We start from the raw sequence: 15,005 nt of genomic DNA, 5'->3' as shown, positions 1-15,005 counted from the left end.
GCCTTTGCCTATGCCTTCCAAGCAAAAGATGACAAAAATAAGGACGGAGGAACTTTCAATAATGGCAACACGGACCACGGTCACCCTGGTGGTATAGTGGTGGTGGAGGCTGAGGATAAGGAGAAGAACATAAAACAGCCGAAATGAGCAAGCGTATACCCATGTGTGGGTGTGAAGAGGTGCATGTAAATACACCTCCTGAAATAACACAGTGGATTTGACTTTATGTTACTCTGCTGTCATTTGGTGGTGATGAGAAGTCTGGCCCAATTCAGCCCTGGTTCATTTTGATAAGGGTCAGCTTGTCAGCATTGTCAGTTGACAGGCGGGTGCACTTATCTGTTATAATTCCCCCAGTGGCACTAAAAACACGCTCCAATAACACGCTAGCGGCAGGGCAGGCCAGGACCTCCAAGGCATACAGAGCGAGTTCATCCAAGTGTCCAGCTTGGATACCCAATAATTAAAAGGCACAGAGAAATCATGGAGGACACTGGTACAGTCGGCAAGGTACTCCCTCACCATCTTTTGAAACTTTCCACTCCTTGTGAGAGTACCCCACGCCTCAGGGTCTGTCCGAAGGGAGGGTCTGAGAAAACTGTCCCAGAACGTTGACAGTGTTCCCCTGCCTCTGCTGGATTGGAGTTGCGTCTCTCTCGCATGTACGCCTTGGTTGGCCAATGAACTGTGACCTCTGCCGCTAGAGTGCTCAGATGGGAATTTTTTTAACAGTTCTGCCTCAAGGGCCTTCTGGTACTGCTCCATTTTTGTAGACCTCTCCACCTCAGGAATAAGAGAGTGAAAGTTCTCCTTGTAGCGGGGGTCTACAAGTGTCACCAACCAGTAATGACTGTCACCCAACATTTTGACAACGCGAGGGTCACGGTTAAGGCAGCGTAACATAAAGTCAGCCATGCATGCCAGACTGGTAACGGGCAAGACTTCCGTGTCCTCACCAAGATGACGACTGACCATGCTCTCCTCCTCCTCCTCCTCCTCCCGACTTTCCTCAGGCCACCCACGCTGAACCGACGGTATGACAGTTGTACAGGTACTACCGTCTACAGTGCATGATACCAGCTCCTGTTCTTCCTCCTCCTCCTCTTCCTCCTCTCCCTCATTGTCCCCCAATGCACGTTGGGATGAGATGAGGCTGGGCTGTGTGTAATCGCCTGCTATGGCTTCTTGATCCATCTCATCATACTCTGGCTGCAATGTCTCCTCTTTAATTCTCTGCAGAGAGCGTTGCAAAAGACAGACAAGTGGAATGCTGATGCTAATGATGGCATCATCGCCACTCACCATCTTGGTGGACTCCTCAAAGTTTGTCAAGATGGTACATATGTCAGACATCCAGGTCCACTCCTGAGGTCTTATGTGTGGAGTCTGACCTGAATATCGACGGCCTTGTTGCAGCTGGTACTCCACAACTGCTCTCTTCTGCTCACAAATCCTTTGCAGCATGTGGATGGTAGAGTTCCAACGTGTGGGGACATCACACACCAGTCGGTGTGATGGAAGCTGCAAACGCTGCTGCAACACAGCAAGGGCGGCGAAAGCTGTAGCCGACTTGCGAAAATGAGCTGACAGGTGCCGTACTTTGACGAGCAGATCTGGCAACTCGGGGTACGATTTAAGAAACCACTGAACCACGAGGTTAAGCACATGAACCAGGCATGGTACGTGTGTGATCTCGCCTAGCCTCAGAGCCGCCACCAGGTTACAGCCATTGTCACACACGACCATGCCTGGATGTAGGTTCAGCTGTCTCAGCCACAGATCTGCCTGCTCTTTCACAGCTGTCCACAACTCACAAGCAGTGTGAGGTTTCTCACCTAAGCTTATGAGTTTCAGCACAGCCTGTTGCCGCTTGGTGGAGAAAGTACTGCAGTGCTTCCAGCTTGTAACTGATGTGGTGATATCTGAGATGGAGGCTGAACATGAGAAGGAGGAGGATGATGCGCAGGAGCTGTACACTGTGGGGGCAAATCTGACTGACATAGGGCCCGCAATCCTTGGTGTGGGGAGGATGTGTTCTGTCCCAAGGTCCGACTGGGTCCCGGCTTCCACTATGTTTACCCAGTGTGCCGTCAGGGAGATGTACCGTCCCTGGCCACAAGCACTTGTCCATGTGTCCGTTGTCAGGTGGAGTCTCCCAGTAACTGCGTTGTTGAGGGCACGGCAGATGTTTTGGGACACGTGCTTGTGTAGTGCGGGGATGGCACACCGGGCAAAATAGTGTCGGCTGGGGACCGAGTACCGAGGGATGGCCACCGTCATAAGGTTGCGGAAGGATTCCGTCTCCACCAGCCTAAAAGGCAGCATTTCCAATGCAAGCAGTCGTGAAATGTGCGAATTTAGGACTGTGGCCTGTGGGGCGTTGGCTGCGAATTTCCGCTTTCGTTCAAAGGTCTGGGATATGGACAATTGAACGCTGTGTTGGGACGTGGATGTGGACGTTGATGCTGTTTCTTGAGAAACTGCCAGAACAAGTGAAGACTGAGAGGAGGGGGCATCTTTGCATGCAGTATGGACAGGGGATTGCCTTGCGCACACAAGATGGGGTTCTACTGCACGCATAACAGCGGAAGAAGCAGTGGTGACACCCGCTAACACTGGTCGTGGATACTGGGGTTCACCCCACAAAGTCGGGTGTTTTGCTACCATGTGCCTGATCATGCTGGTGGTGGTCAGGCTGGTAGTTTTGTCACCCCTGCTGATGCTGGCATGGCAGGTGGTACAAATGGCCTTTTTGGGGTTATCAGCAGAGTCTTTAAAAAAATTCCAGACTCTGGAAGACCTACAGGTTGTACTGGCAACGTCCCTCGTGTTGTTGTTACGGGGAACTGTTGCCTGCCTTCTGTGTGCGGCCACCACACTGCTTCTTCCTGCCTGTTGGGGTACTCTGCCTCCCTCACCCTGTGTGCTGCTGGCCTCGCTCTGCATGTCCTCCTGCCACGTTGGGTCAGTTACTAGATCATCCACCACCTCCTCCTCTTCCACTTGCGCACCACGATCCTCCTCCTCACTTCCTGGCAATTGTGTTTTGTCATCGTCCACCTCTTGTGACAAATTGCCAGCGTCGACTTACTGTGGCCGTGGCTGTTCAAATATTTGGGCATCGCTACATGGGATCTCCTCTTCCACCACTTCAAGCGGAGCAGGCGAGGTTCACAAATCTGGAAATGGACCAGTGAACAGCTCTTCAGAGTGTCCAAGTGTGGGATCAGTTGCTGTCTGACGACACTCGGCATGGTGGGAGGAAGGAGCATCAGGGTGAGGAGGTGTATGCGGTCAAGACTCACGGCTACTAAGAGTTGACCGTGTGGAAGACAGACCGGAGGTGGTGGTGCCCAGGTGAATGGAAGTATTATCTGCTATCCAATTAATAACCTGTTCACACTGATCAGTTCGCAATACTGTTGTTGTTCTGTGCTTCCCTAGTAATTCGGTCAAGAAGTGGGAGCGAGAAGATGTGGCTGTTGGTTGTGGCACATTTTCACCTTGGCCACGGCCCCGTCCTCTGCACGCACCATCACGAGAACGTCCAGTTCCACGTCCCTTGCCACGCGCCTTGCCCATTGTAATGGAAGTAAAATAGCTTACACTCGCACTATCAATGGAAAAAGGGTAATAAAAAGTAGATTAGAACCGTAGAAGAGGAAAACCACAGTTCTATTTCTCTGTCCTACACCCGACTCTTTTAAACAATCTGAACAATCAGGGAGAAACTATTACTGTTTTTCTTTACGGAAAAAATACCAAGAGCTGAATAATAGAGATTTTTTACCGTGGAATGGCAAAACCACAGTTATTGTTTACTGGGGTATACCAGACAATTTTAAATAGATATATTTGCGGCTGAACAGTGAGCGACACACTCAAACTGTTTTTTTTTAGGTAAAAATGGCCCAAAAGTGGATAATACAGAGGTTTGAACCGTGGAACTGCGAAACCACACTTCTATTTCTCGGGCCTACACCAGACTATTTTCAACAGATATATTTGTGTCTGAACAATCAGGAGACACTATTACTGTTTTTCTTTACGGCAAAAAATGGCAAAAGCAGGATAATACAGAGATTTGACCCGTGGAACTGCAAAACCACACTTCTATTTCTCAGGCCTACACCAGACTATTTTCAACAGATATATTTCTGTCTGAACAATCAGGAGACACTATTACTGTTTTTCTTTACGGCAAAAAATGCCAAAAGCAGGATAATACAGAGATTTGACCTATGGAACTGCAAAACCACACTTCTATTTCTCGGGCCTACACCAGACAATTTTCAACAGATATATTTGTGTCTGAAAAATCAGGGAGACACTATTAGTTTTGTTTTACGGCAAAAAATGCCAAAAGCAGGATAATACAGAGATTTGACCCGTGGAACTGCAAAACCACACTGCTATTTCTCGGGCCTTCACCAGACTATTTTCAACAGATATATTTGTGTCTGAACAATCAGGAGACACTATTACTGTTTTTCTTTATGGCAAAAAATGCCAAAAGCAGGATAATAGACATTTTTTACTGTGGAACAGCAAAACCACAGTTATAGTTTACTGGTGTATACCAGTCTTTTTCAAATATATATATTTGCGGCTGAACAGTGAGCGACACACTCAAACTGTTTTTTTTTTAGATACAAATGGCCCAAAAGTGGATAATACAGATGTTTGAACCGTGGAACTGCAAAACCACACTTCTGCTTCTCTGGCCTACACCAGACTATTTCAACAGATATATTTGTGTCTGAAAAATCAGGGAGACACTATTAGTTTTTTTTACGGCAAAAAATGCCAAAAGCATGATAATAGAGATTTTTTACCGTGGAACAGCAAAACGACAGTTATAATCTACTGGTGTATACCAGACTTTTTTAAATTTATATATTTGCGGCTGAACAGTGAGCGACACACTCAAACTGTTTTTTTTTAGATACAAATGGCCCAAAAGTGGATAATACAGAGGTTTGAACCGTGGAACTGCAAAACCACACTTATGTTTATCTGGCCTACACCAGACTATTTTCAACAGATATATTTGTGTCAGAAAAATCAGAGACACTTTTTTTTTTTGGGGGAGGATGGGGGGGGGGGGACACCAAAAGGTTAATAAGATGGGTATTTGTACAGTGTTAAGGAGGAAAAAAAAAGAGGATTTAGATGAAAAAAAAAGGATTTTCCTGGCCCCCGAGACCTGAAGCTAAGTCCAGCAATTTCAGCAACAGGAGCACACAGGACTGTAATGCAGCGTTTGCTGGTATAACCACTGCGTCTCTTATACAGCCTGCCTGCCTGCCTGATATCTGGGATGGATATTAGTCCTGAGAAGGACTGTTTGTTTGATCTGGCAGCCTTTACAGACCCTACACTAACTATTTTGCAGTATATATCTCTCCCTAAATCAGCAGCGCTGTCCCTACACTGTCTGATCTCAGCCGTCTGTGTCCAAGATGGCGGCGCCCGGTTTTAAACACTCGAGGTGGCGCTGTGCGGCCAGCCAATCAATGTAATTCCCACAACCAACATGACTGCGGCATTACAGTGACTGGCTGGCAATCCCTGCATGTTCATTGGCTCTATAAAGAGCGCCAAACATGCAGGGCGGAGACCCGAGCTCCCGCCCGAGTAACCCGGAAATGCTCGGTGCTCGCCGAACATCCCGAGTAGCGTGATGCTCGGGCGAGTACCGAGCATTGTCGAGCATGCTCACTCAACACTACTGTCCATGTGTTTGTGGTTAGGCAGTCCTTCCCAGTAAGTGCACTGGGGAGGGCACGGGTAATGCTGTGGGACCCGTGCTTGTGGAAAGCGGAGACGTTACCGGGAGAAATAGTGGCGGCTGGGGACCGAGTATGGACACCCGGCTGCTGCCGGCATAAGGTTGTGAAAAGCTTCCGCCTCCACGAGCCTAAAAGGCCACATTTCAAGTGCAAGCAGCTGCCCAGAAATCTGGCAGTTTAGTATTGCGGCCTGTGGGTGGGTGGGTGGCTGCATAATTGCACTTGCAATCCAAGGAATGGGGTAGGGACAAATGAACGCTGCACTGGGAAAAGGACGTGGACGGTGATTGTTGCAAGTCTGCAACGACAGGTGCATGACTGGAGGTATCTTCGCATGCGCCAAGGATCACTTATGATGGGCACACTTTTAGGCAGTGACCTGGGAGTCAGAAATGCTTCCAGAGGTCTTCCCCATGCTGTTCCTATGTCTATTCAGCACTGTATTTATGTGTCTGATGATGTGTCACACACCACAAGGCCAGATAAAGTTGCAAAATGTTAAAATGACATTTCCCAGTGAATGCATTCGTCTTGGTTGAAAGCAATGCAAAAGTGCAAAAACACATCAAAAACACTAGGTGTGAACATAGCCCAAGGTGTGGAGGAGTATTTTTGGTTTGGTTATTTATTTTGCCTTATATACAAGTCATTACCCTGGAAAGGATGTTCCTTAACATATTTCCCAGAAAAATCCATTTTGGTTTCGTTTTGGTATGTTTTATTGTGAGTCCGTAAAAGTGGTGTAATACCTCTGACAACGTTGTTGATAGCAGTGACCTGGGAGTCAGAAATGCTTCCAGGGGTCTTCCCCATGCTGTTCCCATGTCATTTGAGCACTGTTCCCATAGATTTGGGCAATTTTTAGGCCCTCTTCAGACCGCCGGAGGGAGCCGCCTGAAAAAAGCTCAAGTTTCCCATAGACTTACATTGAGCTCGTTGCTCGGGTCGAGCACCCGAGTATTCCAATTTGCTTGACCCGAGCAACAAGTACCCGAGCATTTTAGTGCTCGCTCATCACTATGGATGACGCTTGTATAACATGGGAGATATGCTCCAAACTATTTCAAAGTGAGATGTCCCCTGCTGTATAACATTAGTAACAGAAGAAAGTATTTTTTTACTGTGGATAAGGCCCGTATAACATTGGAGATATGCTACAAACTGTTTCAAACTGAGATGTCCCCTGCATTATCAGTTTAGTAACAGAAGAAAGTATTTTTTTTTACTGTGGATGAGACCTGTATAACAGAATATATGCTCCAAGATATTTCAAACTCATATCTAGCCTGCTGTATTATGTTAGTCACAGAAAAAAATTGATTTTTTTACTCTGCATAAGCTCTGCATACAGCTGAATTTCACCGCCACAAAATGACAAGGTGACATATGATGTAGTGTATCACGTTTTTCACAGAAAATTTTTTTTTTTTACTCTTGTTAGCAACAGAAAAAAAAAGTTTGTTTACACAGTCTACACACAGCTGCATTTCACTGCCAGAAAATGACTAGGTGATTTATAGCATACTGTATCACATTTGTCACAGAAAAATATATTTTTTGTACGCTGGCTAGCAAAAGAAAAAGTAGAATTTTTTACTCTGAAAACAGCTGAATTTCAAAGCCACAAAAGGACTAGGTGGCTTATAGCAGACTATGTCATGTTTGTCACAGAAAAAATATTTTTTGGACTCTGTCTAGCAACAGAAAAAATTTATATTTTTTACTGTGCATATAGCTGAATTTCAACCCCCAAAAATGACAACGTGTGCTAATAGGGCTTGCTGAATCACATTAGCAAGTAAAAAAATGATATTTTAAGGGATACTCATGCATGGAGCAAAATAAAAGCTGTGCACAACAGCTGGGCCCTGCTGTCTTTGTCTGGACCTCAGTAATAGCAACAAAAAAAAATCTGCTGGAAGGTCGATTTCACAAACACACAGGACACTAGTTATCTCAACTATCTGACTTACAAGCAACTGCCTATCTATCTAGCTAAAATCTCTCCATATACAGGAGCATGGTCCAGCTGAAGCATCTGTGACCAGTTACATGCATAAAATAGAGCTCACAGAACATGTCCGCTCTTTATATAGAGAGGACATGTGATTTCAGCAGCCAATGGCACAAGCCCTTGTGTCTGGACAGTGTTGATGCTTCCTGCACTCTGATTGGCTAGTCGCGATTTACAAACATAAATTTAGAATTAAAAAAAAATTAGAAGCATGGCGCTGCTCTCAGCTTCTGTCTGCTCTCCCTCAAGCCTCTCCCCGCTCATCATACACAAGCAGTATGCTAGGCAAAGTGTTAAAAGCAGTTTAGTTGCACCGCAAACATTTTCCCGCACTTTTTTGCCAAATGTTACTGATTTTTGCCGATTTGAATAAAAAATGCTTGCGTTTCCGATCACGAATCCGAATGTGCCATATTCGTTTTGAATTTAACATTTGAGATTGGATTTTGAACATATTCGCTCATCACTAATCTCTAATACCACATCCCCACTAGAAAAGATGAAGACTGCACTGACTTACAGCCAAGTTCTAAGAGGATGTGTTGAGGAACACAAGACAAACCTAGGATGTAGATTAATTGAGGGTTGCAGAATCTTTCCAGAGGATAGGAAGTCCTATTCACCAAGGTGAAGAAGAAAGATAGCAGAGCGTCGATCGTGTGAGCAGATGCCTGATTGGACAAGTAGAGGTTTGGTCATGTTTGATCATGTGAGCAGAAGCCCGAGTGGACGAGCAGAAGTTCAATTGTGCGAGCAGTGTGAGTTAATGTTCCCGGAGACTGAAGATGATGAGAGATGTTCTGTGGAGAAATTAACTATCTCTGGCCCACAGTATGAGACCGGGCCGAGACATGCAGCCTAGCAGGAGTAGGTAGTTGGTTGTCTCCTGTTAGGACTTTGGGTTACGTCTAACACTAGGAGTTGGAGTGTGCTGACAGAAGCCCATACGGATTCAATCTGGACAATGTCGCCGGTATTCTTATTATGATCATTCATACAGATATCTGTATACCATGCATATTGTATATGCCTTATGTGACAGCAGAGGGTTAATTAAGTAGCACAAAGTTTAGCGAGCCTAAGAGGCAGAGACTACATGTTTCAGAGCCAGTTTGTCAATGACTAGCTTATTGGTGTTACATTTCTCAGCGCGGTTGTGACTGGTTTGTAGTTTTCTAGGACGGCACTCAAGGTAAGGGACCATATTGTAGCCACAAGACAGAGAGAGCACAGGGACAGCGCTGTATTGTCTAAACTGTTATTACTGCAAAATTGTCATTTTCCTGTATTTTGACTTGCCTTACTAATTGTGTAAATAGTTAATAAATTATATACTTTTAGACCACTGAGTCCATGTCTACTGTGCTGCTGCATCCACTTACCTCTTTCCAATGCTATGAAAATGATGAAGGGATAAAGATAAAAAGTGGAGAAATAAAGAATGAGAGAGAGACTGCAGAGTAAGAAAGTAAAGTAAAAGTAGCTTTAATTAATTTACAATTGTATTAGTCCTAAAAATATATTTTTGATATTTGATTTGACCTCTGCCGTCACATGCAAATCATTTAAGACTTTAACTTTTGGATTTAGATAAATTACAAACTGTGCACCCAACAAGATATTATATTGTATATGCTGAAAATAAAATGGCAAAAATAAAAAATAATAGAAATAATTTATCACAATTTTATCTTCTGTAAAAATATATTTTTGATACTTGATTTGACCTCTTTGTTTCGTAGGCTGTATATAAAAGGGTTTAAGAGAGGAGAAATAACAGTGTACATTAAAGAGACCACGCTGTTTTGTCCAATTTTATATTTTGACCTGGGTCTAAGGTACATAAAACTTGTTGAACCATAAAATATTGTAACAACTAATAAGTGAGAGGAGCAGGTTGCAAAAGTTTTTTTCTTGCTGGATGTGGAACGAAGTTTTAGAATTTTTGATATAATCTGCATATAGGAAATCATTGTTACTATGAATGAACCAATCATAATACAACCTGCAACCACAAATACCACAAGTTCATTAACCCAAATATCCTGGCAGGAGAGTTCTAGGACGGGTGGCACATCGCAAAAGAAATGGTTTATCTCATTGGATCCACAGAACGGTAATGAAAAAGTGAATGTTGTGTGTATTATAGCATTCACTGCACCAATGACATACGATCCCACTATATGCTGGATACAGACCACTTCACTCATAATCACAGTATACAACAGAGGGTGACATATGGCGTTATAGCGGTCATAAGCCATGGCTCCCAGTATATAGAATTCTGTTGCACCCAACATCAAGAAACAATACATTTGTATAGCGCAGCCAGAGAAGGAGATGGTGTTACATTCTGACCGTAGACTGGACAACATCTTAGGGACGGTACATGAAACATATAGTATTTCCAAGAGAGAAAGATTTGCAAGAAAGAAATACATTGGAGTGTGGAGGCTCGGAGTAAGCTTGTATGCAAGAATTATAGATAGGTTCCCACACACAGTGATGATATATGTACATGAAAAGATCGGAAAAAGGAAGACTTGATTCTCGATAACTCCAGAAAATCCCAGAAGAATAAATCCTGTTACCATTGTGTGATTGCTATGCATTTCATCTGATTTATTTTAGAAAAGAAACAAAAATAATGAAATCAGAAATATGCAACAATTCTATTATGTTTTTGAAACAAATAATACAGTAGAATATAATATATTATGACGTATCAAGGTGGGGGAACTTTTCTGGTACATAAGTCACTGTTTGATTGCTGCTATAGATTACTTATCTCAACAAATTGCTGGGAAAGGACATTGTTCTGCCTGTCACTCAGGGCTTATTTGGGCGTCTGATTTTCACATGTGAGCACTATCTATGGTTTTCAGGGATAGCACTCTTACCTGTGATAGTCCTTGAGGCCATTCACATATCTGTGATTTTTCGTGGACAAAAAGGTCCACGAGATGTGTAGCTAGGGGTTCTGCTGGGGGGGGGGGGTGTGAAACATCTGAGTGGTCCCCTAATTGGTAACCCTAATTACAACAAACGTTCTGTAGACTGCAGACTTAAAGCGACCTGTGGTTTGCAGATCAGAGAGCGGTAGTGCAGGGAGATCGTGTCTCCCTGCACTACTGCGGGACTTAACTGTATCGGCATGCTGTGCACACCGATACAATTAAGGGTAGCGGAGCTCTGGACGGACCGATGTGAGCGGAGGCCCAGAGTGACCGCACCCTCTGAGACATGTCCGATTTTGATTCAAGGGTCAGATCAAAATCAGCAATGCAATTAATTTGATCAGAGAAAAAAATGATATCCAAGTGTGGTCCAATTTTCAAAAAGGAGAAGCTGGAGAAATTTTATTTTTTGTCCATATACAAAAAAAATTAATGACACTCAGACCACAGTAGGACCACACCCTGATCAAAGTCTGATCAGAATAATCGGTCCTATTTTCTAGTACGTGGAAAACAAGTCACTGCGGTTCTTTAGTTTGACCATTAATCTAGAAATGATGGGGATCTGACCCTCAGGATCTTCAGTGATTACCAGAACAAAGATTCAGTGTATGCCTTCATACAGCCTCATGTGCACATGCAGAGCAATCTTTATTCTGTTGATCTCAGAAGGAGGGAAGAATTAGACTTCCATCGTCTCATACTGATGCAATATTCTAAGAATAGTCAATCATTATATTTTCCCCAAGATAACAGTTACATGTTAGAAAAGTCACTTACTGCATATAAGTATTATCCATATTTTTGTTCCAGGATGCAGAGATATTCTACTTTAATTCATCCGAAGACTTAATGGGCAGAGGTTTGTCCAGAAAAGGATATTTGTTCGGTCCTATTGTTCTTTTCACAATTTTTATCTGCCACTTGTTCCATTATTTGTGTGCACTGTTGAAAACATTAAAGATGCATCCTTAATGGCAAATGAACGGTTCCTTTATTATATAAAAGGTTGTGAATCATTTGGGACTCATCCCTTGAGTAATGGAGCTCTGCTTGTGCAAGAAACAGTTTTAATTTGTGAAGTCATTTCAATCTTTCAAAACTTTTTTAAAACAATGATGAAAAAGTCTAAAGAATTTTTTTCAAGATTAAGAAGTTCTTTTTAGTTAATATTTTAGAGTCTGTTGGATGGTGTGAGTTGGAAAATGACTTGAGAAGAGCTCCGGAAGTGAGAGCGAGCTAGCTGGTCAGTGGAAGGAAGTTAAGGAGCTTGTGAGACAGAGCGCTGCTCAGCTTAAAGACACGCCTGTTGGTTAGTTCCGTAAGAGTTAATGAGGCCAGACCTGGACCTGACAGCGAGCACAGTACCTGAAGTTTTTTAGATTTATTGCCTGCTGAACGACATTTAGTGATAGAGTTAAATAGTTACATAGTTAATATGGTTAATAAAAGTCTCCTGTCCATCAAGTTCAACCAAAGACAATGACGAACACCAGTAGAGAGAAGTGGCTCTAAACACCTATGAGTGGTTACTGACTAGAGATGAGCGTTGTTCTACTCGAACTGTTCGCCAATCTCAAATTCGAGCTGTTTTGGGCGGTGTTCGAGCCGTTCGGCGAACACGAACGATTTGAGAAAAATTCGGCTGTTCGAGGTTATGTTCGATAACTGTTCGTGCACCAAAATCATAACTGGATTTTTTCTCAGTAATGATGAAAATTAATGTTAATACGCAGTTTGAGTGTACAGCGGGGTGGGGGGAGGGGCAGGGGATGGATCTCTGCAGGAATAATGAAGATCTCCATTTTTTTTTCTCTTTCCCGCATTTGCAGTGGGGAGGTGCAGTCTGTCAGCCTATCAGCAGCGCACACACGGAGCGAACTGCTGTTTTTCAAACAAGCAAGGGCATGTGTCATTGGCAGTGTATGTCACATGTCCTTGCCCTATAAGACCAAGCCATTTTCCCCATCGCCACCATTTTCTCACTGCTGCAGCTGCGTGTTAGACGGCACCGCTGTTGCTGTGTGCACTATACCTTGTTAATTTCAAGCCAATTTTCGCACAAATCTACAGATAGCTTGGGAGTAGGGAATAGTTGTGATTGCAGTCCTTTTAAGGACTAGGATACAGCATTTCCTACGACTTTTATCAGGCAGGTCTGTGCTCTTAAATAGATAGATTGTGGGAGTAAAGACTAATTGTAATTGCAGTCCTTTTCAGGACTAGGTTACATCAGTTCCTATCAGTTTTTGCCAGGCAGGTCTATGCCAGTGCTGTGCAAGTTTTTTTCACAGCATTTGGCTGAATCTAGCAAAGCTAATCCTTTTTGGCCTATTGCAGAGTGTGTTAGTCAGTGGAGTAGCCTATCTGTGTTGCAAGATATACCACCTGTGTATAGAATACCAATTTTTTTACTGCACCTAGTGAAGTAAAATCTTTTGGGCATAGCATCATTCTATTAGTCCATCTATACTGACCTCCATCAGGTTGCAAATTGAATATAATTTTTTTCTGCATCCAGCTCTGAAAAAATATTTGGGCTTCTAGCAGTGTGTGGGACTTGTTCTATTAGTCCATCTATACTGACCTCCATCAGGTTGCAAACTGAATATAATTTTTTTCTGCATCTAGCTCTGAAAAAATATTTGGCCTTCTAGCAGTGTGTGGGACTTTCTCTATTAGTCCATCTATACTGACCTCCATCAGGTTGCAAATTAAAAATAATTTTTATCTGCATCTAGCTCTGAAAAAATATTTGGCCTTCTAGCAGTGTGTGGGACTTTCTCTATTAGTCCATCTATACTGACCTCCATCAGGTTGCAAATTGAAAATAATTTTTATCTGCATCTACCTCTGAAAAAATATTTGGGCTTCTAGCTGTGTGTGGGACTTGTTCTATTAGTCCATCTATACTGACCTCCATCAGGTTGCAAACTGAATATAATTTTTTTCTGCATCTAGCTCTGAAAAAATATTTGGCCTTCTAGTAGTGTGTGGGACTTTCTCTATTAGTCCATCTATACTGACCTCCATCAGGTTGCAAATTAAAAATAATTTTTATCTGCATCTAGCTCTGAAAAAATATTTGGCCTTCTAGCAGTGTGTGGGACTTTCTCTTTTAGTCCATCTATAATGCCCTCTATCAGGTTGCAAATTAAAAATAATTTTTATCTGCATCTACCTCTGAAAAAATATTTGGGCTTCTAGCTGTGTGTGGGACTTGTTCTATTAGTCCATCTATACTGACCTCCATCAGGTTGCAAACTGAATATAATTTTTTTCTGCATCTAGCTCTGAAAAAATATTTGGCCTTCTAGTAGTGTGTGGGACTTTCTCTAATAGCCCATCTATACTGACCTCCATCAGGTTGCAAATTAAAAATAATTTTTATCTGCATCTACCTCTGAAAAAATATTTGGGCTTCTAGCTGTGTGTGGGACTTTTTCTATTAGTCCATCTATACTGACCTCCATCAGGTTGCAAACTGAATATAATTTTTTTCTGCATCTATCTCTGAAAAAATATTTGGCCTTCTAGCAGTGTGTGGGACTTTCTCTATTAGTCCATCTATACTGACCTCCATCAGGTTGCAAATTAAAAATAATTTTTTTTCTGCATCTACCTCTGAAAAAATATTGGGCTTCTAGCTGTGTGTGGGACTTGTTCTATTAATCCATCTATACAGACCTCCATCAGGTTGCAAACTGAATATAATTTTTTTCTGCATCTACCTCTGAAAAAATATTTGGGCTTCTAGCTGTGTGTGGGACTTGTTCTATTAGTCCATCTATACTGACCTCCATCAGGTTGCAAACTGAATATAATTTTTTTCTGCATCTAGCTCTGAAAAAATATTTGGCCTTCTAGCAGTGTGTGGGACTTGTTCTATTAGTCCACCTATACTGACCTCCATCAGGTTGCAAATTCAAAATAATTTTTTGTCTGCATCTAGCTCTGAAAAAATATTTGGCCTTCTAGCAGTGTGTGGGACTTTCTCTATTAGTCCATCTATACTGACCTCCATCAGGTTGCAAACTGAATATATTTTTTTTCTGCATCTACCTCTGAAAAAATATTTGGGCTTCTAGCTGTGTGTGGGACTTGTTCTATTAGTCCATCTATACTGACCTCCATCAGGTTGCAAATCGAATATAATTTTTTTCTCCATCTAACCCAGCCAATAGTTTTGGCCTAATACCACAGTTTGGCCACTCAGCTCTGCTCGGTTCCCATCCATTGTTT

At 42.8% G+C, this 15,005-nt stretch overlaps 1 protein-coding gene across 1 annotated transcript; it reads right to left on the bottom strand.

The window, feature by feature from the left end:
- Positions 1 to 9,485: 9,485 nt before the first annotated feature.
- On the bottom strand, positions 9,486 to 10,418 carry LOC141171550 (olfactory receptor 5A2-like). The gene has a single exon (XM_073655231.1). The coding sequence runs from the start codon at positions 10,416 to 10,418 to the stop codon at positions 9,486 to 9,488; it is 933 nt and encodes a 310-aa protein (XP_073511332.1).
- Between the last annotated feature and the right edge of the window lie 4,587 nt (positions 10,419 to 15,005).

The sequence above is a fragment of the Phyllobates terribilis genome, unplaced genomic scaffold (assembly GCF_046119375.1).
Source record: "Phyllobates terribilis strain yellow unplaced genomic scaffold, ASM4611937v1 Scaffold_12__6_contigs__length_324123572, whole genome shotgun sequence".
NCBI classification, from domain to species: Eukaryota; Metazoa; Chordata; class Amphibia; order Anura; family Dendrobatidae; genus Phyllobates; species Phyllobates terribilis.
This window is presented reverse-complemented; position numbering and strand designations above follow the sequence as displayed.

What these genes read in the sequence shown, in the direction of transcription:
- LOC141171550 (XM_073655231.1), bottom strand. Translation starts at nt 10,418, where the DNA reads ATGCATAGCAATCACACAATGGTAACAGGATTTATTCTTCTGGGATTT.